This window comes from Giraffa tippelskirchi, chromosome 2 (assembly GCF_054371585.1).
Source record: "Giraffa tippelskirchi isolate mGirTip1 chromosome 2, T2T-mGirTip1v1.2.pri, whole genome shotgun sequence".
NCBI lineage: Eukaryota > Metazoa > Chordata > Mammalia > Artiodactyla > Giraffidae > Giraffa > Giraffa tippelskirchi.
Window position 1 is genome coordinate 154760410 of NC_137276.1, and position 26786 is coordinate 154787195.

A 26786-nucleotide genomic window follows, 5' to 3' on the forward strand; every position below is an offset into this window, starting at 1 on the left:
ACACTCTTTAATATAGAATATAGCTACTATAAATAATGGATGCTACATATTTTTCATATATTATCTAATTTTAATGCCCACAAACTGTTATATCTTACAAATAAGGAAATTGAGGTTATGCATATTAGACTGTGTGACTTAGAGTTAACACGTGCAAGTGGAAGGATTGGAATCCATTTCTGACTCTTCAGCGAGGAAAGGAATTGTCACTGAGGAATGTTCAGGATGGAAGCAGAGTTGAAATAGTCTAAGAATGCTTTTGTCCAGTTTTCTTGAAATCCCCCATTTCAGAGCAACAAAATAATAAAAGGTAGAGGGAAATAATAATTCTAAATAACATCGGTGCTCTTCTGGGTGTGCTTGAACCGGGGCGGTGGGGTGGGGGGAGTTGGAAGGGAGGGAGACACTAGTTTCTCACTCTAATGCCAAAATATTGTACCAGAACTGAAGACTGATTGATAAGAATGTAAAGTGTTCTTGACCTCTAATACCAATTGCTAGTAAAATTTCTTTTAAGTGCAAGTTGATTTATGTCTCTACAGCTGGGGAGAATGGTTGCAATTGCTTTCTGGATTAGGGCATGAACCAAAAGGCATCTAACATCTAGAAATGATAATTCAGTTTCATCTGTCAAAAGCCATCTTCTGCTTCTCTGAGGCTGTGGTTAGTCATCCTGACGCTTGTTTTCCTATCCTGCCACCAGAGCTGCTTTTCTGGCTGCTTTGAACAGACTGTGGGCGACTCACCATGGAATGGAATGTGGCAGCAATTGATATGAGAGGAGAGACGGGCCCTAACTCAGTTACCACCACCTCAGTTTCCTGGGCAGAAAAGGAGGAGCGGTATCTCTGAACCACTTCCTGAAAGTATGCCTCTAAAAATGAGTGTCAGTGGTCCTTAGTCATCAGCTAGTCCTCAGCCTCCAGAGAATGTTGATGTTTGACAGGAGCTGAGCAAGCATTTGGCTCAGCTAGCTGGTTTTGGAGATCAGAAAAGCTAGCTTCAGGTCGGGAGGCCCAGAGCTCTCTGCAGCTCAGTGCTCATCCTCCCATTCCTCTACCCAGGTTTATCAAAACCCCACACTCAAAACAGACAAAACGACAAAAGGCAGGGGAAGTTAACAAAATGAATAATTTTTGAGAGAATTACCACACAGGGCTTCCCAAGTGGCTCAGTGGTAAAGACCTGCCTGCCAATGCAGGAGACATAGAAGATGCAGGTTTGATTCCTTGGTCAGGAAGATCCCCTGGAGGAGGAAATAACAACCCACTCCAGTATTCTTGCCATGGACAAGAGGAGTCTGGTGGGCTATTGTCTATGGGGTCGCAAAGAGTTGGACATGACTGAGTGACTAACGCATACACACGCACACACAGAGTTCTATTATTTTCAAGTAACAGTCCTGTTTTCACTGGCTATTTTTGATAGGTGTGCTGGCTCTTCAAGGAGAACTTTGGGAGGCCCTGTCCTTCCTAGCTTTTCAATTTCTCGTGGTCTTACATTATGCACAGAGATCCCCAGCCAATGTGTTGAATGAAAGAGTTAGAAATAAAAAGGACAAGGGCTTTGGAAATATAAATGTCCTGTACCAAATCCAGGTTCCTCCACTCATCAGATGGTAAATTTGGGCAACTTTTGAACTTCTCTAGGCCTCAATTTATTTATTTGTGAAATGCAAAGACACTGCCCCCCAACCCCCGCTTATAGGGCTTTTGTGAAGAGAAATGGGAAAATGAAGGCATACAATAAATGGCTGCTATGATGACTATACCTGGTGAATTAATATAGACCTTAAGCAACAAGGGCCACCATGTAGCAGTATGATTTTCTATCCTTTTAATGCAATCCTATTTTGTTTGGCACAAAGATACAGAAGGGTAACCTCAAGGGTGAGTTGCTTTGTGTAACTGCGTGCTGTGGTGGGCACTACTTGACTGGTTCCTGTTTAAGGTGTTTAAGGAGAGGCGTCACAGTAAACAGAGGAATGCATGCCAATTGTTTTATTTATAATGCTTATTTGGATGACAAGGCCAGCCAGCATTTGGTCATGTCCCTATCATCACTCCACAATGCGGCGGAAAGACTGGACAGCTGGGGAAGCTGCACCCCAGTCGATGGGCTTCCGGTACTCCTTCTTGTCCAGCAGGTACTGCCTGCCGCGGTAGTTGGGGAGCTCATAGAAGATCCAGGCGCCCTCCAGCACCTTACAGGAGTGGACCTCCCGCATGTGGAACTGCTCCATGATGGAAGGGCAGTCTTCCGCGGTCTCATACATCTGACCATTAAAATCCCCTTTCTCAAAGATCTGAATCTTATACTGGCCTCCACTAGACTGAAAAAAGAAAACAACAACAGAAAACAAGGGGAAAAGAACAGCAAGTGTTACAGAAATCAACAGCAGGCTAGGAACTCAGAGAAGAGAGCTATTCAGGACCCACCATCTTGAAAGCGAGATGATCTGAACTCCCATCCCCATTGTGTTCTGACTAAAACAGCTGACGTTCAATTAGGAAAACTTTATTCCTTAAAATATATAAGGGGTAAAGAAAGTGGAAATAAATCGTGTAGTCTTACGATGAACTGATCTAACATTTGACTGAAGCCTCAGCAGCCAACAAGAGACAACCACCCATTAAGAGGTAGGAAAATCTTAAGAAAACTCCTTTACATAAAAGCCTGAAGGGGTGGAAGGGGAAGGAGAGAGAGTCCACCACCTCCAGACTCACCAGGTGAACAGCCCTGCAGGAGCCGAGGCGGTCATTGAGGCCCATCCAGTGCTGATACTCGGGATACTCGCCCCGGGGTAGGATGTACATGTACCCAGCAAAATTGGGCCTTTCATACACAGCCCAGGTGCCTCCTTCCACTCTGATGGAGTTGCAGCGGCTCAGGTACATGTGGAAATCCGCACAGTCGCAATCACTGTCATAGTGGCGGCCTTGAAAGTTTTTGTCTTCAAAGAAAGTAATCTGGAGTACAGGGCAAACAAAGCAAAGAACTGAGGGGCGAGGTGGCTGCGCTTACAGAAAAATGAAAATTAACAGCATATTTCCCACTTTAAGAATTCCTTTCCCATCCTTTTTGAGGAGAGAAATATATAGTTCTACTGTACCTCACATTTGCCTTCTGGCAGACAACTTTAGTTGTCAGCAATAGGAATGAGGACTTTATGAGGGCTTAAGATAAAGCCAAACAAGAGTGCTCTACTATAAGCCATCATTTTCAGACTCAAGTTCATGGCTTCTTCCTCACTCTACTTACCACATTATGTAATACGTTTTTCACATTTGTATCTCTCTCTCCCACCGAGACTTCTTTCAAGGGCAAGGATCAAGCCTTATTTAAGCTATGGATTCCTATGCCCAGAACTGGACAAAACCCTCAACAAAGGCTGGAAGAAGATGAGTGAGTTCCAAACACAGAAATTCATTTTAGATGATATGGAAGAAATATATAAAGAAAAACAAAATATAAACTTTAGCTTAAGAACTTTAGATAATATAGAATATACAGATACGAAGATATATGTTCTGTACTATTGTTTTGTTGCCAATAGAGTCATTGCTAAGTAACAAAACGACAAGGCAAGAATGTCCTTTGCTTCAAGCTCTTATCAAGTTGCACCACAATCCTCAGGGTAAACTTCCAAGGCCTGTGACAGCACTGGGAAATATGCAGCCCTGGGAAACAGGGAAATACTATGCCTGGCTGGAGAGCTGCAGCTCTACAATCAGCCCTGCTATTTTAATCAAGCCATCGCTCCAGGCTGCAGCTTCTCATTGGTCAAATAAAAGGACTGGACTGGAATTGAAGCCCTGGCTGTAAAATAAAACTTCTCTGTTTGAACTAGGCAGTCGAGTTCCCAGGAAGTCCCAGGGCTTCATGACGCGGTTTCTGAAAACCACTAGACTAAATGGACCACAGAGTTTGTCCCTTCTTATTCTATAATTCCACACCCATGATCATTGCCAGGTTGTAATTCCAACTGAAATCACAGGTGTCATTCCCTGATGTTGTGCCGCCACCTTGTGGCTAACGTGCTTTATCAGTTTAGAGGGAGGAAAAACCAGGTCAGCCATTTTAGATGACGGCAGCAGAGCCAGTTGCGAGTCTGGAGAGGACTTTTGAAGAGAGGATCTCTGGGGTGAGGGTTGAAGGATAAGGAGGGGTTTTCTAGAGGCAGAGGAAAAAGGACAGCTCGTTTAAAGGAATAAAGGAGTGAAAGAACATGGCCCACCATAGAGTAGGGACAATTGGTTCACTAAGCCTGGTGTGGACTGAGCATGTGGTAAAGAGTTAGGAAATAAAGCCAGGAGTGACCCGGGAGCCATGCTAGAATAATGCAGTGGCTTGTGCCTAGAAATAGCTGACTGCTATTGGTGGAGTTGAGAGCTGCTGAGGACCAACCAAAGGCCATAGCAACACGAATGACACTGAGAAACAGTCACAAGAAATGAGGCTCTGGTGACTAGTCAGATGCAGGGAGTGAAGGAGAGGAAGAAAACTAAGAATGACTTGCAGCTGGGCATTAACACCTCCTTTTCTACCCCAGGTGAGTCTTTCTAGATGGTAACCTACTAATAGTTTTTTCCTTCCACTGTAAACTTTCCCCTCCCTGCCCTTTCCGTTTCTCTTTTCTCTTTCCTGTTCCCTAAAAGCTTCCTTACCTTTCCCACCCCTAAATCATCTACTCCACCCACTTTTTCCCCTTCCCACATTCATCTCTTCCTGCTCCCTTTTCCATTTTAGCATAAGACAGGTTCAGGTACCTCAGTTTACAGATGAGAAAACAAAATTGCAACACCACTAGTTAAATCTAGGTAACACTGTCCCCTGCAGAATTGTTCTGAGGGTCTGATGGCACAGTGCCAATAAAGCAATTTTAATAGCTGCCTCATGACTGCCAATAAACTTTTGCTACATCGATGACAGATAAAGAAGTTAAATGACTTGCCTAAGGTCACTAGCTAGTTACAAGCTAGTTGTGGACAGCAGTGCAAACTTCTGGCTAGTAGTCTGTGGTTACTTCATCTCCCTCTGTTGTCTTCCTACCTGCACAGCTACCTCTGTTCAACATATGCCACTTACTCTTAGAAATGGAGCAAGACTGATCCTGAATCTGACAGGATTTTCCCAAAACCTGTGGCAAGATCTTTAGGAAAATCAAGGTAACCTCTTTAAGAAAGGATAGATTCTAAACTTAATTCAACTGACTTTTGGTTTTTGGCCAACTATTCACCAAATAAAATGTTCTATAAGGGACATGTCATGGGAAATTAATATCTTTCTTCCTTCATTGTTTCTCACACTTACCTCCCTCTGCACACTTGCCTGACTGACTTCAGTATATGAACAGTAGAAATCTGTATAATTTTTTGCTTGCTGTCCACCTTCCCAGCAGACTAGCCAACCAGCCTAAGGTTGAAGCAAAGCACTAGCATTGCCATAGTACCATTACTGAGCTCCAGGGCCAAGCTGTTCTTTTAGTCAGACACCTTCCGAATCTTAGGACCCAGAGAATGGTGCACCTCTAAATTTCAGTTTGTAGAAGGACCATGAAATCCACTTTATAGTCAGCTGAGAGGTTGGACAAAAAAAGATGTTGAGAAGGCTAAGAAATGTGCAGATTTTCCTAAAAGTTATTACAAAATCCCCCTAATTGTCAAGTTAATTAAAAAAAAATAGCCTACTAATCCAATACAGAAGCGGGGGAAATGTCTTGAGTATTCTACAGGTAACAAAAACAAACTTAGAAAAATTGCTTTTGCCCAGCCCATAACTCCTCTGATTAAACTGCCAGCAAGATAGTGAGAAAGCAAGAAGCAATAAGAGTAAGAGATAAATTACTATCCCCTTTGACCTAGCAAGTAAGTTTTAACTAAGTGAATAAACTAGCTACAAGGAATAAGAGTTCTCCCATGCTGGAAATCATTGAAAGTGGGGGTTATTCTGTAACAGCCTCCTTCCACACATGTGGATAGCCCTCTATTAAGACTTCAGATTCTCTTTAGTGGATTTTCATGGCATATTTTTCAAAAATCTCAGAGCACTAAAGACATTGTCTCATTTTTCTCCCCAAACCTTCTGGATGCAAATATGACTATTAGTTCTATTTTCCAAATGAGAAAAAAAAAATTCAGGCACTAACCAATTATGGAACAAGTTAACAGGTGTCTCCTGAAAAAATACAATGGGAAGTGCCTGACATTGCCTATGTAGCTTTCATGCCAAGGTGGTAGTCTAAATCTAAACATGAGAAAACAATTAGAAAGATTCAGATTTCAGTACTTTTTGTAAGACATCTGGGTTTGGAGTTTGAAAAATGTCAATATCTCAAAGAACAACAATAAAAATAGGGGGGACTGTTCTATATTAAAGAGGCTAAAAAATGTTAAAGAAACTTGGCAACCAAATGAAATGCATGGTCCTTCAATGGATCCCACATCAGCCAGCCATGAAGCATTTTTGCAGGGAGCATTTGGAGAAAATGTGAATATAGTCTGAATATTAGGTATTATGTTTTGCTAAGGATATTATGTTTATACAGGGAATGCCCTTGTTCTTAGGATATGCCTAAAAACTTAAGGCAAAGTATAATGAAGTCTGCTATTTATTTTCAAATGGTTTAGTAAAAAGACAGAGAGAAACTAGATATGGCAAAATGTAAACAATTGGAAATTTAAGTAAAGGACAAACAAGTATTCATTCACCATTTCTTTCTTATTCTTTTAAGATTCAATGGGTTTGAACATTTTCAAAGTAAAACACTGGGGGGAAAACCAGGCACCAGAGGTTTTGGTTTAGACCTACAGTCAGTGAAGAATTAAAAAGAGAAGGAAGATATATTCCCTCATTCCCAAAGAGAATCAATTTCCAGTCCAACAGTGAATCAGATATTTTAGAGGCAATTTTCCTGATCTAAGTCAGCAATTTATTTGGGGAACAGGATAAGAGTAGCTGCTGAATGAAGGGGAGATGTAGGATTTAATTCACCTGATTGGTCCACCCACTTTGGCCACTTAGAATATTAATGGTTGAGGCTGAATTTCACAAGACAAAATTTTAATTGAATACTGAAAGTTTTCTACTCCACATAATTCTCTTATCTGCACGTCTTATTCCTGTGGAAATTCAAAGATCAGTTGCTAGAAGGCAGAAATCATGATGATACTTACACATTACATACCTGTACAGTATGTAGATACACATGAAGATAAAACCCTTAATAAATTATTTGGTAATTGTTGGAATTGAAAATATAGTAAGCATTCCTTCATCTTTTTTTCAATCATCCCAGCCTTCTAACTATCACACTCACCTCCAGGTGAAGAAGCAAAAATGTTTCTTTCAATGTATCATTAGGTGAAAAGTGGGTAGGCTAGAAATCAGCGTGACCATTTACTTACTTTGGTTCCAGCTTTAGACATGTTTGGTGCATAGACTGGTTTCCCCAGTGCTGAAATCCAGGAATGGCTAGAGAGTTACAGGCACAGAGACATTTATACTGGGCTGGTTTCAAATCAAACATTTGCTTAGTCATGAGAATAGGATCCAAAAATTGAGTCAGTCATTTAGAGGCTATTGATGGTTTCTAGAAAAACAATTGGGATTATGAAATAAAGGAAAGCTTCAGTACCCTCTTTAATGCTTACCAAGCCTTGCTGCATTATAGACTCTGCTGAGTCAAGACACCAAAACCCAGCCAAATTTTTCAAAATTAAAAACAAAGAAGATCCTCTTACCTGGGCAATTTGGTTTTTTAGCAAGCAGTCACCTTGAAATCCCCAATATCTTTTTTTTCACTTCAACAGAGCTTGTAGGAGATGAGTTGAAAAACCACACTCTAATTCTGAACAGAAGTGAAACATGTTCCAAAGCAATAAAAGTGACGTGTAACTAACGGCAGTGAGTGATATTGTTTGGGGGGAAAAGTCAACACAAGTGACATTTTAGGAATGACTAGAAAAATTGTAATACAGACTATATATTAGGTACTACTACTGTGCCATTGTTAAAACTTCCTGAGTTTAATTATATGTACTATGATTATGTAAAAGAATGTCTGGTTTTAGGAAATACATACTAACGTATTTAGGAGTTAAGGTCCCAGATGTGGGCATCCTATCCTTAAACTGTTGAGCAAAAATAGAATAGTAACACTACGCAGAGGGTGGTAAAGTGAATATGTGTGTGTGTGTTAGTCACTCACTAGTGTCCGACTCTTTGTGACCCCAAGGACTCCTCTGTCCATAGGATTCTCAAGGCAAGAATACTGGAGTGGATTGCCATTTCCTTCTCCAAAAGTGAATGTAGCAAAATGTTAACAACTGGTCAATCCAGACAAAGGGCATGTGTGAATTCACACTCCTGCAACTGTCCTTTAAGTCTGAAATTTTTTTCAAAACACACACATACATACAAAAGTTCTAGTCCACAAGAAAGGGTGCCACAGTGTGTAGCCCGAGAAGCAGAAAGTTACTGTGGAAATCTTGCATCACAAAGGTTTAGCTAAGCCCAACATACCACCTGCTAGGTGGCATTTCTCTGCCATGTTATCATCTTGGAACCTGTGTAGAGAACAGTTTTTGGCATTTAATATACTTCCGATTTCATAAGTAAGATTACATCTCACGTAAACTCAAACAACAAATCAAGTCTTCTCCATTTTAATTTTCCTGGTCAAATATACTCTTCTCAAAAGTTCTACTTCCTCATCTTTCCACTAATAAAGCCTCCAGCAAATATCTTTATAAATGGGATGCCCCCAGATATATTATGGTTAGTTCAGAAAATGACAAATGTACCTTGATATGAAGCTTGTTAGGTTATAAAGTATTAAGTTATGTGCTTAGTATTGTTAATTTTATAAACTTTAAAGAAAGTATCTAATTAATACCATTAATTTTATTAACCAACAGCAATTTCCAAAACACACTCCTATTACTCCAGTGTTTCTTTATTTGATAATGCTCTGCTTTGTTAAATTTCATCTTAAAATAAAAACTATAAGAACTCCAATAATTAAAACATTCTGAGGGTTAATTTTCACTTTAGAAATAAGAGATCACGCCCTTTTGATATAATTACTAGTTAACTGACCAAACAGCATATGAAACAACATTTGTCAGCAATCAGATTATTTATTAAACTGTTTTCCTTTATCTTAAAGAACACAACTCTCCTATCAAATGTAAACATCACAGAATGGCTTTGGAAAGCTTTCCTAAAGTTAAAACTTTATTTTTTAATCAAAAGGAGAAAATTACTTATTAGGGTTTTATTGAAAATTTGAAGCAGAAAATGAAAAATAAAAATTCTACACAATTCCATTGTTGTATACTTTAAGGACTAAAATATCTTTGTGTAAAAGCTTTTCTGCTATATTTATATTTATACTCCAACAAGCCATACTTCCAATTCTTTTTTAAAAGGCATAGCAATTTCCATTTAAATACTTACAAAGAACTATAAAACTCTTATTTAACTCTAGAAAGGATGAAACCCTTTCATTATACAACTTAAAATGTAAGGTTTACTAAATCAATATTCAAGTCATTTTAATATTAACATAATGTCTTCATCAACTTTTTCATTTTAGCATCATAAAATGAGCCTTCTGATATTCTACAAACAATATGTTTATATAATAGAAGTTTAGACTAAAATTCAATGTAAACAGTAACAAATGAAATTGGAAGGAAACGTAAAGAAAGGTCTTAAATAGGAAGAAAAATCTCCAAAGTCTCTTAAGCAGCAAGAGCACCTTCCCTGTTTAGTTTCAACAGGTGCACCATCTTCTGTTCATCCGCATGTTGCCAGGACCCTGAAAATGACTGAAAAAAAAACAAAAGAAAACAAAACTATAATCACTTAATTTTCTATCTCCTTCAAGGAAAAATAGGAAAACACCCTTTTCACAACATCACATAAATCAATCATGATAATTGAGAGTGATAAAACATGTGAGTTAAAAGTTAACTACATTCCTTTTTTCTGAGTTTCACATACAGACACAAAGAAAAGAAACTCACATATAGACAGAGTAGTAGGCAGTGGGGATTGATCTAAAGTAAAATTTTATCCTCTTATAGTTCCCATTTCCTTTGTATAATCTTCATCAGATTTTCAATTCTTAATCTCACTATTTATTAACTAAGTATTGTAAGTGACAGACTTTATTTTCTTGGGCTCCAAAATCACTGCAGATGGTGACTGCAGCCATGAAATTAAAAGACGTTTGGTCCTCGGAAGAAAAACTATGACAAACCTAGACAGAATATTAAAAAGCAGACATTACTTTGTCAACAAAGGTCTGTCTAGTCAAAGGTATGGTTTTTCCAGTAGTCATGTAGGAATGTGAGAGTTGGACCATAAAGAAAGCTGAGCACCGAAGAATTGATGCTTTTGAACTGTGGTGTTGGAGAAGACTCTTGAGAGTCCCTTGGACTGCAAGGAGATCCAACCAGTCCATCCTGAAGGAAATCAGTTCTGAACATTCATTGGAAAGACTGATGCTGAAGCTGAGGCTCCAGTACTTTGGCTACCTGATGCAAAGAACTGACTTATTGGAAAAGACCCTGATGCTGGAAAAGACTAAAGGCAGGAGAAGAGGACAACAGAGGATGAGATGGTTGGATGGCATCACTGACTCGATGGATGTGAGTTTGAGCAAGCTCTGGGAGTTGGTGATGGACAGGGAAGCCTGGCATGCCGCAGTCCATGGGGTTGCAAAGAGTCAGACATGACGAGCGACTGAAATATTGTAAAATTCTTTTTTCATAAAAAGTAATACATACTGAAAATATAAACAATGTATAAACAGTAAAGAATATGCTACCCAGCTTTGAACAGTTCAGCAGTTCCTCAAAAAATTAAACATATGGCCTTTCAATTCTACTCCTCTGTATTGTATACTGAAGATAAATAAAAACATATCTCTACACAAAATTTTGTACATGAAAGTACATATAGCAGCATTATTCACAACAGCTAACAAGTGGAAGCAACTCAAATGTCTATGAACTGATGAACAGATAAAGTGTGGTATATATCCATATAATGGAATATTAATAGTTGTTGTTTAGTTGCTAAGTCGTGTCTGACTCTTTTGCAACCCCATGGACTGTAGCCCACCAGGCCCCTCTGTCCATGGGATTTCCCAGGCAAGAATACTGGAGTGGGTTGCCATTTCCTTCTCTAGGGGATCTTTCTGACCCAGGGATCACACCCGTGTCTCCCATGTCTCCTGCACAGCAGGTGGTTTCTTTACCACTGAGCCACCAGGGAAGCCCCAATGGAACAGTATCCAACCATAAAAAGGAATACTGACACATGCTATAACATAGATAAACCTTAAAAACATTATGCTAAGTGAAAGAAGCCAGACACAAACGCCACATGTTGTATGATTCCACTTATCAATATATGAAATGTCCAAAACTGACAAATCAAGTGACAAACAGTAGGTTAGAGATTTCCAGGGAACAGGGGGCAGAGGAGATATCGGAATTGGAGGATTTGGGCGTGACTATCAATGTATATGGGCTTTATTTCTAGGGTGATGAAAATGTTCTGGATTTGTTCATGGTGATGGTTGTACAAACTTGTGAATATAATCAAAGCTGCTGAATTCTTCATTTTAAAAAGTGAGTTTTATGGTATGTGAATTATATCTCAATAAAAACTAAGAATAAGTTTTCTCCTATCCTAGACATCCAGTCTCATTCCTCAAAGACAAACACTCTAACAATTTATTACTTTTCAGAAATTTTAAAAGCATATAATTAGCATACAACTATGTGGGATTATCCCTCCTTTTTTTCTCAAACACACAAGGCAACATTTTACTCCCCTTCTGACCTTTTACTTTCACTCCACTATAGATCATTCAGGGTGAACACCTGTAGATATACTCCACTCTTTTTAAAGATGCATTCCAAGCATGAATCAACTGGTTCATAGGCACCAGCCCTCTACTGCGAAGCATTTGGCTTGTTTCCAGCCTACAGCTATTTCAAATAATACTACAATGAATATTTCTTTTAAACATATCTTTACAATCTGTAAGCTAAATCTAAGATGTGAAATTACAAAGTCAAAGAATGTGTGTATTTTTAATTCTGATTTTGTCAAACTATCCTAAAAAAAGTTTGCACAAATTTACACTTTGCTCAGTGCTAAGTGAAATGTCAGTGTTGTACATTTTTGACCTCTGCCAATGTGATAGATGAAAAATAGTATCTTACATTTCTAATTTTAAGTGAAAGTGAGCATCTTGATAAGTATCTTTCTGTGAACTACCTACTTACGTCCTTTGTGTTTTTCTATTGTGAGTCTTTAAAGATACTTTCAAATAGCAAAATAAGCTAATTTCTATTAAAAAAAAAATACTATGCATTTGGATTAAACAACTTTCAGTAAATGTGTCTGTATCTATGTCATCTTCTATTGAATCTGCAGGTTTCCTAGAGTTTACTATTCAAATCTTCATTTGGATTAATTCTAGTTATTTATTAATGCATAATTAACAAAGATTAGCTAAATTAAATGACTAGTATGTGGGTTTACAGGATAGAGGTGAAATGTGTTAGAAAGAGTAAACCTTAAAGCCACAGGGAAGTACAGAACAGCTTTGGACTGTGCCAGGCAAGAGACAAAAAAGACAAATTTGGCTATTCTATTTGCTGATAACGCTATAGGTTCTGCTTGAATATTCTGGTTGGTCTTCTCAGCATAAAATGTAAACATGGGCATGTAAAATTCAGTATATGCTGGTGGGAGTAGTGGAAAAAAATAGCAATGGTTGGTAACATAATAGTCTGTGTGAGTTTTTTTTTTTGGCACACTTATAGGATTTCCTCCAAATAATTTACGTGGTCACCATTGTAAACACCTACCAGTGTTTCAATGAGGAAGTCTTATCCGGCTGCTTGTTTGGAGCCTGCTGCAGGAGGCACAAGACTGTCCAGCTGCTGACGGTGTCCTGTATTAATCAACCATTCATAGAACTTGTTTTCCACAAGTACCTGAAACTGCTTCCTTTGATCCCTAAAATTGCAAAAAAAATGCACGCATATCAATTTTCTACCAAGTGGTTACAAAATGCTTTAATAGGATAAATTTTAAATTACTTCTAGTTATTCATTTGTTCTCTCTGAATGACTGCTCTATTCAGTTCTATACACTACATCACCACCACCACCACCACCAAAAAAAAAAGATTGGTCAAATACAATTCCCTCTTTGTAAAAACTTGTCAGTAATTATATATTTTGTTCTACTGTGATTATTCACTCAACAGATATTTACTGAGGACCAGTGATGCTAGGTAGTGTTCTAACTGATGAGACACGTAAAGAAAAGAGAAATGGCCTCTGTCCAGGCAGGTTTGCACCACAAGACTCCAGAGGGAGTGGTTCCCATTGTGATCTATGTAGTCTGTGCTCCTTATGAACTGCATATTCTAGTAGGGAATATAGGTAATAAATAACGTGTGTGTGTGTGTGTGTGTGTATGAACTTAAGTAGTTAGAAAAACAGAGCAGAGTAGGGAAATTGAGAGTACTGGGAATGCCAATTTAGAAAGGACAGGAGACACCTAAGATCACACTTAAGCAGAAATCTGAATGAAGTGGTGGATTAAGCAAAATAAATATCTGGAGAAGAACATTCCAGGCAGAGGGAACAAAAAGTGCAAAGGCTCAAAAGTGAAAGAATATTTAACATGTTCAGGATAAGCAAAAGAAGAGAAGCTCCTGACAGCCAGAAGCTGGCTTTAGCACCTAGGCTTAGCTAGGCCTAGGTGTAGTCTGGATGCTCACAGAAGAGCTGTGGTGCTCTTCTGTTAAACATAAATAATCCCACAGCACAACAATAGCAGACAAGATCATTGTGGGATGATGCTAGATGAAGACAAAAACAAAACCACTTCATAATCATATCTCAGGTCAGGATGAAAAACAAAAACATTTCGTGACCCAAACCACAAAAATGACCAAGCATTACCCTTTCCTGGCTAATGAGTGAGTGCTGTTTCTTTACATTTTTATCCCCTTTATTCCTCTCTTCTTTAATATAAAAATTATTATAATACCAAATCACAGAATTACCCTCACTTCCAGATTGCATCCAACTCACAATAGGACCCTCTCCCAAATCACCTATCACTGCCAAAATGCAATGATCAGTTCTTTTAAACATGCTTTTATGAAGATGTAACTAATTCTCTCCCTCCTTGCAAGAAGTAATGATATCCAACTTCATTCTACAGATACATTCCTGGTGGTGTATGGCTAGATGGCAATGAGTAAGTAAGATTATAGTATGGTGGGAGGACAGTGAATAAGGAAAAGAATGGGAGAAAAATGAGGCAGAAAGGGCCTGGTAGGTACCATGAAGGTTTTATATTGCATTTTATTTCAGGTATGCTGGGGACTCATTAGAGGGGCCACAGTAAGGAAATGATATAACCTAATCACTTTAAAAGGATGATGTTGGGAGTTTCCTTTCAAATTAGTCAATAATTCCTCTGTCTTTCCATGTTCCTAAGGTGAAATTGTGTGCTTTTCCTTGTATCTAGTGTTATCAAGGATCTTACCACTTGAAGACACTATGACTCACAGTTAACATGTACTAAGTGCCTTACCACATTCCAGATTCTGCACGTATATAAGCTTTCTGTATGTGTGAGAAAACCTAGGCATCTAAATACCAGCAGCATCCAAACAACAGAATTGCTTTAAAAGAAGGTTTTTCCAATGATCCACTTTTATATCACATCATTATAATGATAATATTATATATGATAATAGTTCACAGAAAACAGTAGAGACATTAAGAACCTAGGTTCTGGAACCAGGCTGACTAGATGCAAATCCTGACTCTTGTGTGACTATGGGTAAATTACTTAAATTTCTCTGTTCCTTAATTTCCTCATCCGTGATAAGGAATTGTTCAGTTCAGTTCAGTTCAGTCACTCAGTCGTGTCCAACTCTTTGTGACCCCATGAACCGCAGGACACCAAGCCTCCCTGTCCATCACCAACTCCCAGAGTTTACCCAAACTTGTGTCCATTGAGTCGGTGATGCCATCCAACCATCTCATCCTCTGTCGCCCCTTCTCCTCCTCCCTTAAATCTTTCCCAACATCAGGATCTTTTCAAATGAGTCAGCTCTTCGAATTAGGTGACCAAAATACTGGAGTTTCAGCTTCAACATCAGTCCTTCCAATGAACACCCAGGACTGATCTCCTTTAGGATGGACTGGTTGTATCTCCTTGTAGTCCAAGGGACTCTCAAGAGTCTTCTCCAACACCTCAGTTCAAAAGCATCAATTCTTCGGTGCTCAGCTTTCTTTATAGTCCAGCTCTCACATCCATACATGACGACTGGAAAAACCATAGCCTTGACTAGACGGACCTTTGTTGGCAAAGTAATGTCTCTGCTTTTTAATATGCTATTTAGGTTGGTCATAACTTTCCTTCCAAGGAGTAAGTGTCTTTTAATTTCATGGCTGCAGTCACCATCTTCAGTGATTTTGGAGCCCCCAAAAATAAAGTCAGCCACTGTTTCCCCATTTATTTGCCATGAAGTGATGGGAGCGGATACCATGATCTTAGTTTTACAAATGCTGAGCTTTAAGCCAACTTTTTCACTCTCCTCTTTCACTTTCATCAAGAGGCTCTTTAGTTCTTCTTCACTTTCTGCCAAAAGGGTGGTGTCATCTGCATATCTGAGGTTATTAATATTTCTCCTGGCAATCCTGATTCCAGCTTGTGCTTCATCCAGCCCAGCGTTTCTCATGATGTACTCTGCATTTAAGTTAAATAAGCAAGGTGACAATATACAGCCTTGACGTTAGGAAGAAGAAATGAGTTAAGACATAGAAGGTGCTTAGAACAGTACATGGCACACAGTAAGTGCTCAGTACGTCTTCCTTACTTTTATGATCATCAACATTGTTTTGCTAAGCTGAACATGACTGATCCATATTATTAGTATCCTGGTGGCTCAATCCATGAGATGCAAACCAAGTGGAATGTTTGTTACAGATAACAGCAGTATTTTTACAGTGGATTCCCAGATAAAGCATGAGTTGTGGCTATTATTTACACAGGAACAGTACTGTCTTTCCTATCTAAAGCAGACTTTACTAGATTCCAACATAAGATATTTTCTAAACCTATAACTATTGTTAATACAGCTTTATTTGTTTTAAATTTTTTAAATTTACCACAGGGAGATATCTTAACTAGAGCAGAAAAACATTTTGAGGAATTGAAGGACACTTCTCTTCCTCTGCCCATTTGGTACCAAGACGGGTTAACGAAACAATGGAAATCTGGGAAACTAATCTTACAGGGAAAGGGGTATGTTTATGTCTCCTCAGATGGATCCAACGAACTCACATAGCTTCCTCGTCGGAAAATTCGACTCAAGGGGGCCCCCAGCCTTCAAAACAGAGACAAAACAACAAAAAGCTCAGGAGGAAGAAATTCCAATACGGGCCAAGGCGGCTCTAAAGATCTCCAGGAAGCACCGCCCTCGGGTACATGAACCTTATAACCTCCCCACTTGGGGACAAATAAAAACCCTTACTAATCGAGCTGAAAATTTGGTCTCTCAACAGGGAATGCCGCAGAATCCAGAAAACATTTTCCTAGCTATGCTCAGCTTGGTCTTACTGCTTCCCCCTCGCCTGAGGCAAATTAATTATTCATACCCAACCCCCTTTTTTACTACAGGTGGTAAAATGGACGGAGAGAAGACCAATTGTTTCTACTAATGACTCTATACATACGCCTTCTCCCTAGAGCATTAAAGGGCCCTTACACCCTGAAGTAGAAGAGAAAACTAATTAATATTTCTCTAGGTTATGAAGTCCTTCCTTTGTGCGTGGGACCAACAAAATTATGCATAAACGTTAGCCGACAAACTTGGGCTTTCGCCCTGCCTCCCAAAAAAGACTTTCGGATGTTGCTTGGATTGTGAACCATGGTTACACTACTAGAACCTTAGGGAGAGAATTAGGGAAAGAATTCATTACCATGACAAAGGACTTCTTGAGTGACTAGACAGAAAAATCTCCCCACTTCGCCTTCAAATCAAAAAACAGATTGGGCCTAAACTACGAGACACATGGAAACTTGTTGCAAGCACCTAAAAACTTGAAACTTGGAACGGACATTTTACAAGGACCAGCCCCACTGGTTTTAATAACTATTCCTTTCGCGATAATCAATCCTATTTTATACAGGCCTGTGCTCCACTTCCTTTTGTTACAGCCATAGGAAACTTCCAATTTAATCAGACTTTATGTTCTGTAACTTCTATTAATTGCTAACTATATACTTGTCTTAAAAAATGATTCCCTTTTGATTGTGATTGGAATTCTACTCAATATTGTGTTACTCCTGTTCAATTTAATCATAGTATCTGTAACTGGAAACAAATCAAATTTCATTTATGAAACATACATAATAATGCCTCGCTGAATGTACCTTTTCTAAAACGTCTGCCTTCTTCCACTAATCTAGAGACTTTAGCTGAGCAAACAGCTTTTCAATTATCTGGGCTAGACCCACGAGGTTGATTTCAAAATATTATTCACAGCATCGGGTCTGAAACTGTAACTTTGGTGATTGTCTTGGTGATTTTATTTGTTGTTTACCATTGCCTTTCTATAAGATTGGTTAATACTAAACAAACTCAAATGGTCAAGACCTTTTTTACAAATATAATAAAATAGGGAGAATTGTCAGGAAACATTTAACAGGAAGCTTCCTGTGTGTTGTTTTCGGTCTTGCATAAATCCTTTGTTCCTCATTAGTGCCTGAATCCAGGTGCTAGAGGAGCTGCAAACGGTTCCCGGAATAATAGGAATTTATGTATCTCCTTTGTTAGCCTTTCCATACGGTGAAAAGTAGCCATTTACAACTCTCTTTCCTTCTGATATGGAAAGTAACTATTTACAACCTCCTCTGAGATGGATTCTAGCCTCAAGTTTCCTAGATGATTTGTAACATTTTTGATCCCTATCTCTGCTGTAAAAGCTATCTTGTAAGACAGTATATATATGCCCACAATATGCTGAATAAATGCCCTGTTCCATCAGAACATCAGCCCCCCGTGTCTTTCTTCATTTCTCTCTCCCTCCTTTTCAGGCTGCTTCCACAGAACACAGGTGTCCACTGTGTCTACTTACTTGCCCGGGCTTTCAAGACTTCCTCGAGAAGGCACCCTGTGCCTGCATAGATGGTGCTAACTCTTTGTCTAGAGTTATATTGACATACTGTGTAAACCAGGAAATATCAGCCTCTTTTCTTCCTTCTTTCTTTCTTATTGTCAACTCTGTACCACCAGGTTCCGGTCCATTAAAGGACCCCAACAATTATTGATGTTTATATTTTTGGTAGCCAGTAACTGTTTTGAAGAAGCTAAATGCAAACTTACTTATAAAACAAAAAGAGCCTCACAGACTTAGAAAACAAACTTATGGTTGCCAGTGGGAGGGATGAGGGGAAGGGATAGTTAGGGATTTGGGGATGGACATGTACACAGTTATATTTAAAATGAAATAACCAACAAGGACCTATTGTATAGCACATGGAACTCTGCTCAATTTTATGTGGCAGCCTGGATGGGAGAGGAGTTTGGAAGAGAATGGATACATGTATATGTATGACTAAGTCCCTTTGCTGTCCACCTGAAACTGTCACAACATTGTTAATTTGCTATACCTCAATACAAAACAAAAAGGTTTTTAAAAAAAGAATCTAAATGCAAGTGTGTAAGTATATCCTATATACTTCCTTCCTTAATCCATATGCCACAAAAATGCATCCAGAAAATGAGATGGCTGGATCGAGTCTTTTTTTAAAAATTTCTCTTAGAATGAAGTTAATTCTAACAGGTCACATCGCAGATATTGAGTCAAGAATCTCACCTAGAAGATGTGTCTCTCAAACTCATCACTAAGCGGGGTGTCTTACACTCTCACTACTATACATGGTACAGGACACACCACTACAGTGTCTTATACATGCATCATCACTATAAGTTATCTTTATTAATGAACCTTTATATCAATCTTATCAGGTAGAAAATACACTATATATATGTGATATAGCTAAGAGATAGATCAGATGACACCTTCAATGTCACACAATAAGTGGCATGGTCTGTACTAATTCCTGAGTCAGAGTACTTTCTACTACAATACAGACACAGCTGTCCAAAGAACAATACTAATTTTAACATCCAATAAAATCAAGACATCTGATTAAAATAGGCACTTCTACTTACATAACAAATCACAGCTCTGGATCATGAGAAGTAGAAACATTTTTAGAATGGCTGCTATTTTCCAAGATAATGATAATCAGGAAAAACAATAACAAACAAAAAACTAATACCAAGCAAATGGAATCCAATTATTAAAGTAAGAGTTTTTCTAAGTCTTAAGGATCGAGACATTATCAGGATATAGGACATTTCATGTAAACAGCCTCCAAAAGAACATGATACCCTCTTCTCAAACTAGCTCCAGCTCTCAAATGGACAATGTTGTAGAAGCACCCCTCCACCTTGTGGTACTATAATGTTTCCTAGTTATACTTTCTAACATCTCTAACAAAATTAAATACCAAAATATTGTACAGACAATAATTACTTAATTACTAAATAATTACTTAATAATTATTCTGAGCATCCACTACTTTTTTAAGTTGTATATGCTATTCTGTCCAGAAGAAAAGTGATCAAAGGTGTCTAAACTGGAGTCCAATATTTGAAGCCATCTTTAATTTTGTCTTTTTTAGAAAATCTTGTACCAAGTTCAGCCTCCTGTCAAAGTATTTCTGGTTTCCACACCCTTTATCTCCACTCTAGTCCAGTTTCTTCGTCTAGAATATTGTAATATCACCCTGACTTCCCTCTTTCAGATCTAATCAGAGGATCTTCATATGTGCCAATCACATTTCTTTATCTGCCATACCATCTAATAAGGTGGTTTGCATATTGTAGACATTCTATAAATGTTCCTGAATAAATGAAATGGCTTTCTGAACTTCATTCCATTGTTTAAAACCCTTTTATGCCTTCTACTACTTAATTCCACATAACTCTCTTATTGACTGATATGCAAGATTCTACATAATCTGGCTTGATCTACTCATACAAATTTAAATATCATTATCCACACCCAGAATCTTGTTTAAGCAACTGATTTCCAGGACACCTTAAGTCTGCTTCTGCTTCCACATCTGTTCCTCTAGTGCTGTTTAAAGTATTCTGCCTTGTCAGGATACATTTAACAGGAGGCTTCCTGTGTGCTGTTTTCAGTCTTGCATGAATTCTATGTTCCTTAACAGCACCTGAATACAGGTGCCAGAGAGCTGGCAAGCTGGCTTTCGGGGGATAATAGAAATTCATGTATCTCATTCATATGGAAATTCCATATGGTGAACAGCAGCCATTTACAAGTCTCCTCCTTTCTGATATGTAAAGTAACTGTTACAACCCCCTCTCTAGAGAATAATTCTAACCTCCGGCTTTCTAGATGACTTGTTAGACTTTTGATCCCTATCTCTGCTAAAAAGGGTTATCTGGTAAGAGAGTATATATATGCCCACAATATGTTGAATAAATGCCTTTGTTCCACCAGAGCACTGGTCACCGTGTCTTTCCTCATTTTCTCTCTCTCTCTCTCTCTCTCTCTCACTCTCTTGCTCTCTCTCCGTTTCAGGCTGTTTCCACGGAGCACAGGTGTCCATCGTGTCTACTTATTTGCCCGGGCTTTCAAGATCTCTTCGAGAGGGCGCCCTGAGCCTACGTAGACGGTGCTAACTCTTTGTCCTAGAGTTATATTGGCATACTGTGTAAACCAGGGAATATCAGCCTCTTTTCTTCCTTCTTTTCTTATCGGTCGACTCCGGTCCATTAAAGGACCACAACATGCCTAACCCTCAACTCCTATCCAAACTCTGCTCATTTTTCAATGTCCAACACAAATTCTTTTTCTTCTACCAATCTTCTCCGACTACCCACACTCATGTTTTTGAATCTTTATATATGTTTAATATATAACGTGTCCCTGGCTCCTAGAGTTTAAAGACAGGTACCCCTGAAATAAAATTTTGTGGTGGACATAATAAACCATAACCATCTATTATGTCAAGCATGTTATTAAAAACAAGATACTTTAGTACCTACAAAGTAGGAAAGAAACAATTTCAGAATAAAAGATAGTATTCTAAGTTGACTAAATTTAGCACTACTTAAAAACACTGTACTTATTTTTCACATTTTACTATGAATTAGGAACTTTGGCAAAAACTGGCACTAGTCCACGGACCAGCATTAGGAGTCCACTTTTGGGAAGTCTGTCTGTAGAGTAGAGGAGCCAGGACCTGTATTTCTAACAAGCTCTTTAGATGATCCTGACACACAGCCATTTGAGAACAACCAATATGGTGCACAGAAGAAAATTAAAAACTAAAAGTAATCCATTTATGATTGACCTTATATACGATCCTTCATTTGGGTCTTATATCTGCCAGTTAAACTGAAGTTTCTTAAAAGGAGAGAGTCTATTTGGGATGGTCATGTACATACTGCTACATTTAGAATGGAAAACTAACAAAAACCTATTATATAGCACATGGAACTCTGCTCAATGTTATGTGGCAGCCTGGATAGAAGGGAATTTTAGGGGAGAATAGATACATGTATTACGCATGGCTGAGTCCCTTCACTGTTCACCTGGAACTATTACAACATTGTTAACTGGCTATACCCCAATACAAAGTGTTTTTTTGTGTTTAAAAAAATATAAATAAAATTTACTATACCAAAAAAAAAAGGAGCAAGTCTAATACTTGAGTATCCACTTGCTCCCATCCCCCAACCAGTGCCTGGAATACTGACCTTAACAAAAGACACACTTTGCCTTTTTTGTTTGTTTAGCACAATTATAAACATGTGCAGATTAATTTGGGGGGCTTCCCAGATGGCGCAGTCGTAAAGAATCTACTTGCCAATGCAGGAGACGCAGGTTTGGGGGTCGGGAAGATCCCGTGGAATACGAAAAGGAAACCCACTCCAGTGGTCTTGCCTGGAGAATTCCATGGACAGAGGAGCCTGGCGGGCTTCAGTCTATGGGGCCACAAAAGAGCCACACATGACTGAGAGACTGAGCATGCATGCAGATGAATTTGCTTTCCTGTGGAGTTTTACATAAGACAAGTTACTACTTACTTTTAGAAAATACTCACTTTGTTAAACGAGCTTCCTTCACAGTTTTCTGCCAGACCTGTATCTTTTTTTCTCTTTGGCTCAGTGCTTTCTGATATGCAGATGGAAGACCCCCAGGTATCTCTGTTGTGTCCCCTTCCATTTCAAATGGAATAATAAACACATAGAATTCACATGGTGGTAGGAGTCGGAAGACACTTGGGCTGCTGTTCTCTCTGCACACAATCATGGGATTATCCCAATAGTTAGGCACTGTAGCAAGGCCGGTCCTGGCCATGTGGTCCTCCAGCATTGGGTAATGGGTATGAAAAGGGGCAAAAGTTACTCTCTGGTTCCCAGAGAGAATAAGGGGGCGTGTAGGTGTCAGAATGTGAAAGATGCAACCTGTCGTCGACGAGATGGACAAACGATGGCAAACAGCAATAACTTTAACGTTGTCACAGCTGTGGAGGTGAAGAGCAGTCTGTATAGGGCCCAGGACAAAGGTGCTATGTCTGCACTTCTCAATTGTCACGGATCTGAAAAATGAGGTAAGTTCCTTTGAATAAGATTAAAAAACGTTTGACTACAATATTACTCTGTGATGACAAATAAAAGGACCAACCCCATTCTAAACAAGATGTCATGACGTCAGAACACTATGAAGACTGCTTACCGCATGGGAGAGAGCAGATATATAAAAGACTCGTTGCAACGATGGATCTTTACATGTGCCCCCACTAGAGTATCTGAGCTCTTGGCCAACGTTTGCTTGTAAACCTGGCTCATCACCACCATGCGGTGCATCCTTGGGGCCACGTGAGTATTACAGGCAATCTTCGCTCTCTTGGTTGTCCCTTCAACTATTTAAGAAAAATACAAACGAGATAGTTTCAAAGGAAAACCATCATCCAAATGAGCTTATACATATCTACATGTCCACATGTCTAAAATTAGATACATTACAGGTTTAAAAAAGTGTTAGATTTGGGTGTCAGGTAAAGAGGTGTATGCTATACTACTCTCTGTTTTTCTGTATGTTGCCAAATTTTAAATTTTTTGTCTTTTTAAAAAAAGGTTAAATCTACAATCCATTCAAGATTGCCTATAGATCTAAGATTTTTTTCATGTCTACTCTTCAAGTTAAGTAACATGCCTAAGGCCATATGGCTAGTAAGTGGTAGAGTTGACGCAATTCAAATATCTTTCCCAACTCACCTTACTTTACCATCCCAACTCTGAAATATTCTTTTTTAATTGCCATAATACAAATTCTGAATTCCTCCTAAGTTACTTACCACATCATTCCATGCATTCTATTTAGGTTCATGTCTTTACTCCCAGGATCACTACTGGGAGTACATCTTCCTTTCAGACATGGTGCCTTGCACAAGCTCACACTCAAAAACTCTGTACAGGTTGCCCTCCTAACAGAGTCTCACCAGGATGTCATTGCTTTCTCAGACTGTACTTCCCTGCAAGCCATCAGGACCACTCTTGTAAAGAAAACTGGCAAATGTGGAGAGGTCACATAATACGCTATTCCTCTTTTAAAACAATTTTTACTGTTTTCTTTTATTAGAAAACTAATATATGGCTACTGTAGAAAACTTTTAAATACTATAAGCAAAACAAGATAAAAATTATTTGTAATCCTACTATCTAATACATTTATAATCCTAAGAGGTCAGATGTCCTTTTTCCTCCTAGTACTTACCCTAACAATGTTTAAAAACTTACTTGCACCTATATTTCTTTTATCAACATCAACAATTATATAGTATCTCCTATTTATAGGAGCCATACATACCTGAGAGTCTGACCTCATGCTAGAGCAACAACTTGGTTGCATATAAAATACTTGGATCATTGTAGATGTTGCTCAACCATTTTCTGAATTTTAGCATTACAAAAATTTGATACAAAACCGATTTTTTTTTTTACATTTGCATGGAAACTATTTTCTCTTTATCTCTGAAACTCAGAGATTTTGGGAGTATATTCTAGTTTTTTCCCATTAATTTTGCCTGGCATTTGCCTTAGTGCAGCACCTACTTCTGAGGCCCTCTTCTCTTAAAACTTATACCTGGGCCCCAAGAAGTCATATAGTACCTGAACCTATCCCTTTAGCCATCACTGGATTATCAGAAGCAGATACTTTTGCAACCAAAGCCAAATTCTCTCTACTATGAATTTAAACTTCTAATTCAGAAATAGCTAGTCTGCCTGTGTCTGTATAGCTAAAAGAACTTCATTTTTGCAGCAACTCTATGAGGGTACAACTGCGGAATAGCCAATTTCTGCTAAGAGGCACAGGAAATAGGAAAGCTTCAAGCAAATCAGCATGAGCCTAAGAGGGAAAATGAGCCAGAAAAGACAAAAGTGGAGCAAGGAAAGGACTAACTGAAGCTGGAGTTTCTGTTAGCTGCAACCAATGCAAGCTGGACTAATGAGTCAACAGAGATTGTTGACTCCTTGAGAAAAAGTCATTTACAAAAGAAATGTTCTCTTTTTTCCCTTTTATAGTAGCAATATTCTTGACGTCTTCCACAAAACATGTGTGATCACTAATACACCAGAAAACACTAGGTTCCATAACCTGTCATTCAATTTAATATAGATTAAGATATTAATAAATACCTTGGTGAGCCCAAGCCAATTTCTTCCCAGACTTGAGGCAAGCAGATGTACCAAATGGATTCCCAGTCAAGCAGGTTCTCAACCAGGCTTCCAGCTTGTAGAAAGAAAAAGTCTTAGAGGTCTTTGAGAAGCCAGTTTCCGCATGCAGTGGTTGCCACAGTGCAAGTTCATAAAGTGGATATATCTTCCTGGCTCCACTCACTGTACCTTCGATAAGAAAGCTGAGCGCCACAACAGCTTCCCGAGAGACTAGACTACTGTGGGTTGAATGAAATGATGCAGTAAGTTGCTCTGGGTCTAAAAGCAGCTCAAGGAGATCTGACAGATGATCACAAACAAAAGCCTGATGACTGTAATCGTTCCAGTTCTAAAAAATATCAAAAGAAAGCACTCTTAACAGAAGAGATTCACTGAGATCTGAAACGTTTATATTTTAACTGTTTTATGTTTATATTTTGCCTCATCCCCCCAAAAGCATTTAAGGTGACTATACAAACCTTATAAAGATTTTCTGTGCATGTGACAGGTATAAAGAGATACTATTCTACCTAAGATAATCCAAAAGTAACACTAGTAGCTAAGCTTCAGTGTGTGCCAAGTACTTTTAAAGAAACTTTATCATTATTTAGTCCTAGCAACAGTCTTAAATTAGATGCCATTACCATGCCCATTTCACAGATGAAGAAATGGAGATACAAAAAGAAACTTGCCCAAGGTCACACAGCTAGTAAATATTCTAAAAGTTTAGATGAGACATTTCATGAAGCACTAGGTTTTTTTTATTTACCTTCTCAAATCACAGAACTAATTTCAAAATCCAATGAAAAAAGGCAACTGATCTTACAGTAGTCAGATTTAAAAGAAGTTATTCCTTTGCTGTAAGGAAGCATTTAACAGGAGGCTTCCTGTATGCTGTTTTCGGTCTTGCATAAATCCTGTTCCTCATTAGCACCTGAATGCAGGTGCTAGAGGAGCCCCATAGGGTTCCGGGGAATAATAGGAATTTATGTATCTCATTCATATGGAAAGTAGCCTTTCTGTACAGTGGTAAGTAGCCATTTACAACTCTCTTCCCTTCTGATATGGAAAGTAACTTTTACAATCCCCTCTCTTGAAAATGATTCTAGCCTCAGGCTTCCTGAATAACTTGTAAGATTTTTTTTATCCCTTTCTCTGCTGAAAAGGCTATCTTGTAAGACAGTATATATATGCCCACAATATGTTGAATAAATGCCTTTGTTCCATCAGAACATTGGTCCCCATGTCTTTCTTCATTTCTCTCTCTCTCTCTCTCCCCACCCCCTTTCAGGCTGCTTCCATGGAGCACAGGTGTCCTCTGTGTCTACCTACTCGCCCAGGCTTTCAAGACCTCTTTGAGAGGGCGCCCTGTGCCTACGTAGATGGAGCTAACTCTTTGTCTAGAGTTATACTGACATTGGAGAAGACAATGGCACCCCACTCCAGTACTCTTGCCTAGAAAATCCCATGGATGGAGGAGCATGGTAGGCTGCAGTCTATGGGGTCGCTAAGAGTTGGACATGACTGAGCAACTTCGCTTTCACTTTTTGCTTTCATGCATTGGAGAAGGAAATGGCAACCCACTCCAGTATTCTTGCCTGGAGAATCTCAGGGACGGGGGAGCCTGGTGGGCTGCCGTCTATGGGGTCGCACAGAGTCGGACACGACTGAAGTGACTTAGCAGCAGCAGCAGCAGCAGCATACTGACATACTGTATAAACCAGGGAATATCAGCCTCTTTTCTTCCTTCTTTCACTTTCTTATAGTCAACTCTGTACCCCCAGGTTCTGGTCCATTAAAGGACCATAACACTTTGGGAATAAGCTTTGAGTTGGCAGACGTTCTAATAACTTGGCTCATTCATTTGACAGATATTTTTTGAATACCTCTTATGTGATAT

At 38.8% G+C, this 26786-nt stretch overlaps 2 protein-coding genes and 1 long non-coding RNA gene across 11 annotated transcripts in view; 1 reads left to right on the top strand and 2 right to left on the bottom strand.

Annotated features, from left to right (window-relative positions):
• Positions 1-1985: 1985 nt before the first annotated feature.
• On the bottom strand, positions 1986-8300 carry CRYGS (crystallin gamma S). 4 transcript variants are annotated; one of them, XM_081571411.1, is made up of 4 exons: positions 7743-8300; positions 7407-7591; positions 2727-2969; positions 1986-2332 (listed from the first exon to the last, which is right to left on the bottom strand). In XM_081571411.1, exons 2-4 carry the CDS (start codon positions 7425-7427, stop codon positions 2060-2062), a joined length of 537 nt encoding a protein of 178 aa, XP_081427537.1. In that variant the 5' UTR covers positions 7428-7591; positions 7743-8300; the 3' UTR covers positions 1986-2059. The 4 variants fall into 4 exon arrangements, with proteins under 4 accessions (XP_081427537.1, XP_081427539.1, XP_081427540.1 ...); XM_081571413.1 differs by adding an exon at positions 3262-3391 and having other exon boundaries at positions 7407-8300; XM_081571414.1 differs by adding an exon at positions 6994-7121 and having other exon boundaries at positions 7407-8300.
• Positions 4475-18112, top strand: LOC145538772 (uncharacterized). Its single transcript, XR_014077237.1, has 3 exons — positions 4475-4552; positions 16386-16544; positions 16741-18112. It is a non-coding gene; the product is annotated as an uncharacterized LOC145538772 (long non-coding RNA).
• Positions 8355-26786, bottom strand: part of TBCCD1 (TBCC domain containing 1) — a 32000-nt gene continuing 13568 nt past the window's right edge. For 3 of the 6 annotated variants that reach the window (XR_014077235.1, XR_014077234.1, XR_014077233.1), the window contains exons 4-9: positions 24869-25235; positions 22905-23091; positions 22270-22767; positions 12897-13047; positions 9764-9833; positions 8355-8567 (exon numbers count right to left, since the gene is read on the bottom strand). Coding sequence is in view for 3 of the 6 variants with exons in the window: in XM_081571406.1 (XP_081427532.1) it covers positions 12918-13047; positions 22270-22767; positions 22905-23091; positions 24869-25235 (1182 nt within the window). In the remaining 3 variants the exon portion in view is untranslated. Of the gene's footprint in view, positions 8568-8940; positions 9834-12896; positions 13048-22269; positions 22768-22904; positions 23092-24868; positions 25236-26786 lie in introns of those variants that run through there. The other 3 variants (XM_081571406.1, XM_081571407.1, XM_081571408.1) reach the window with 1 other exon arrangement.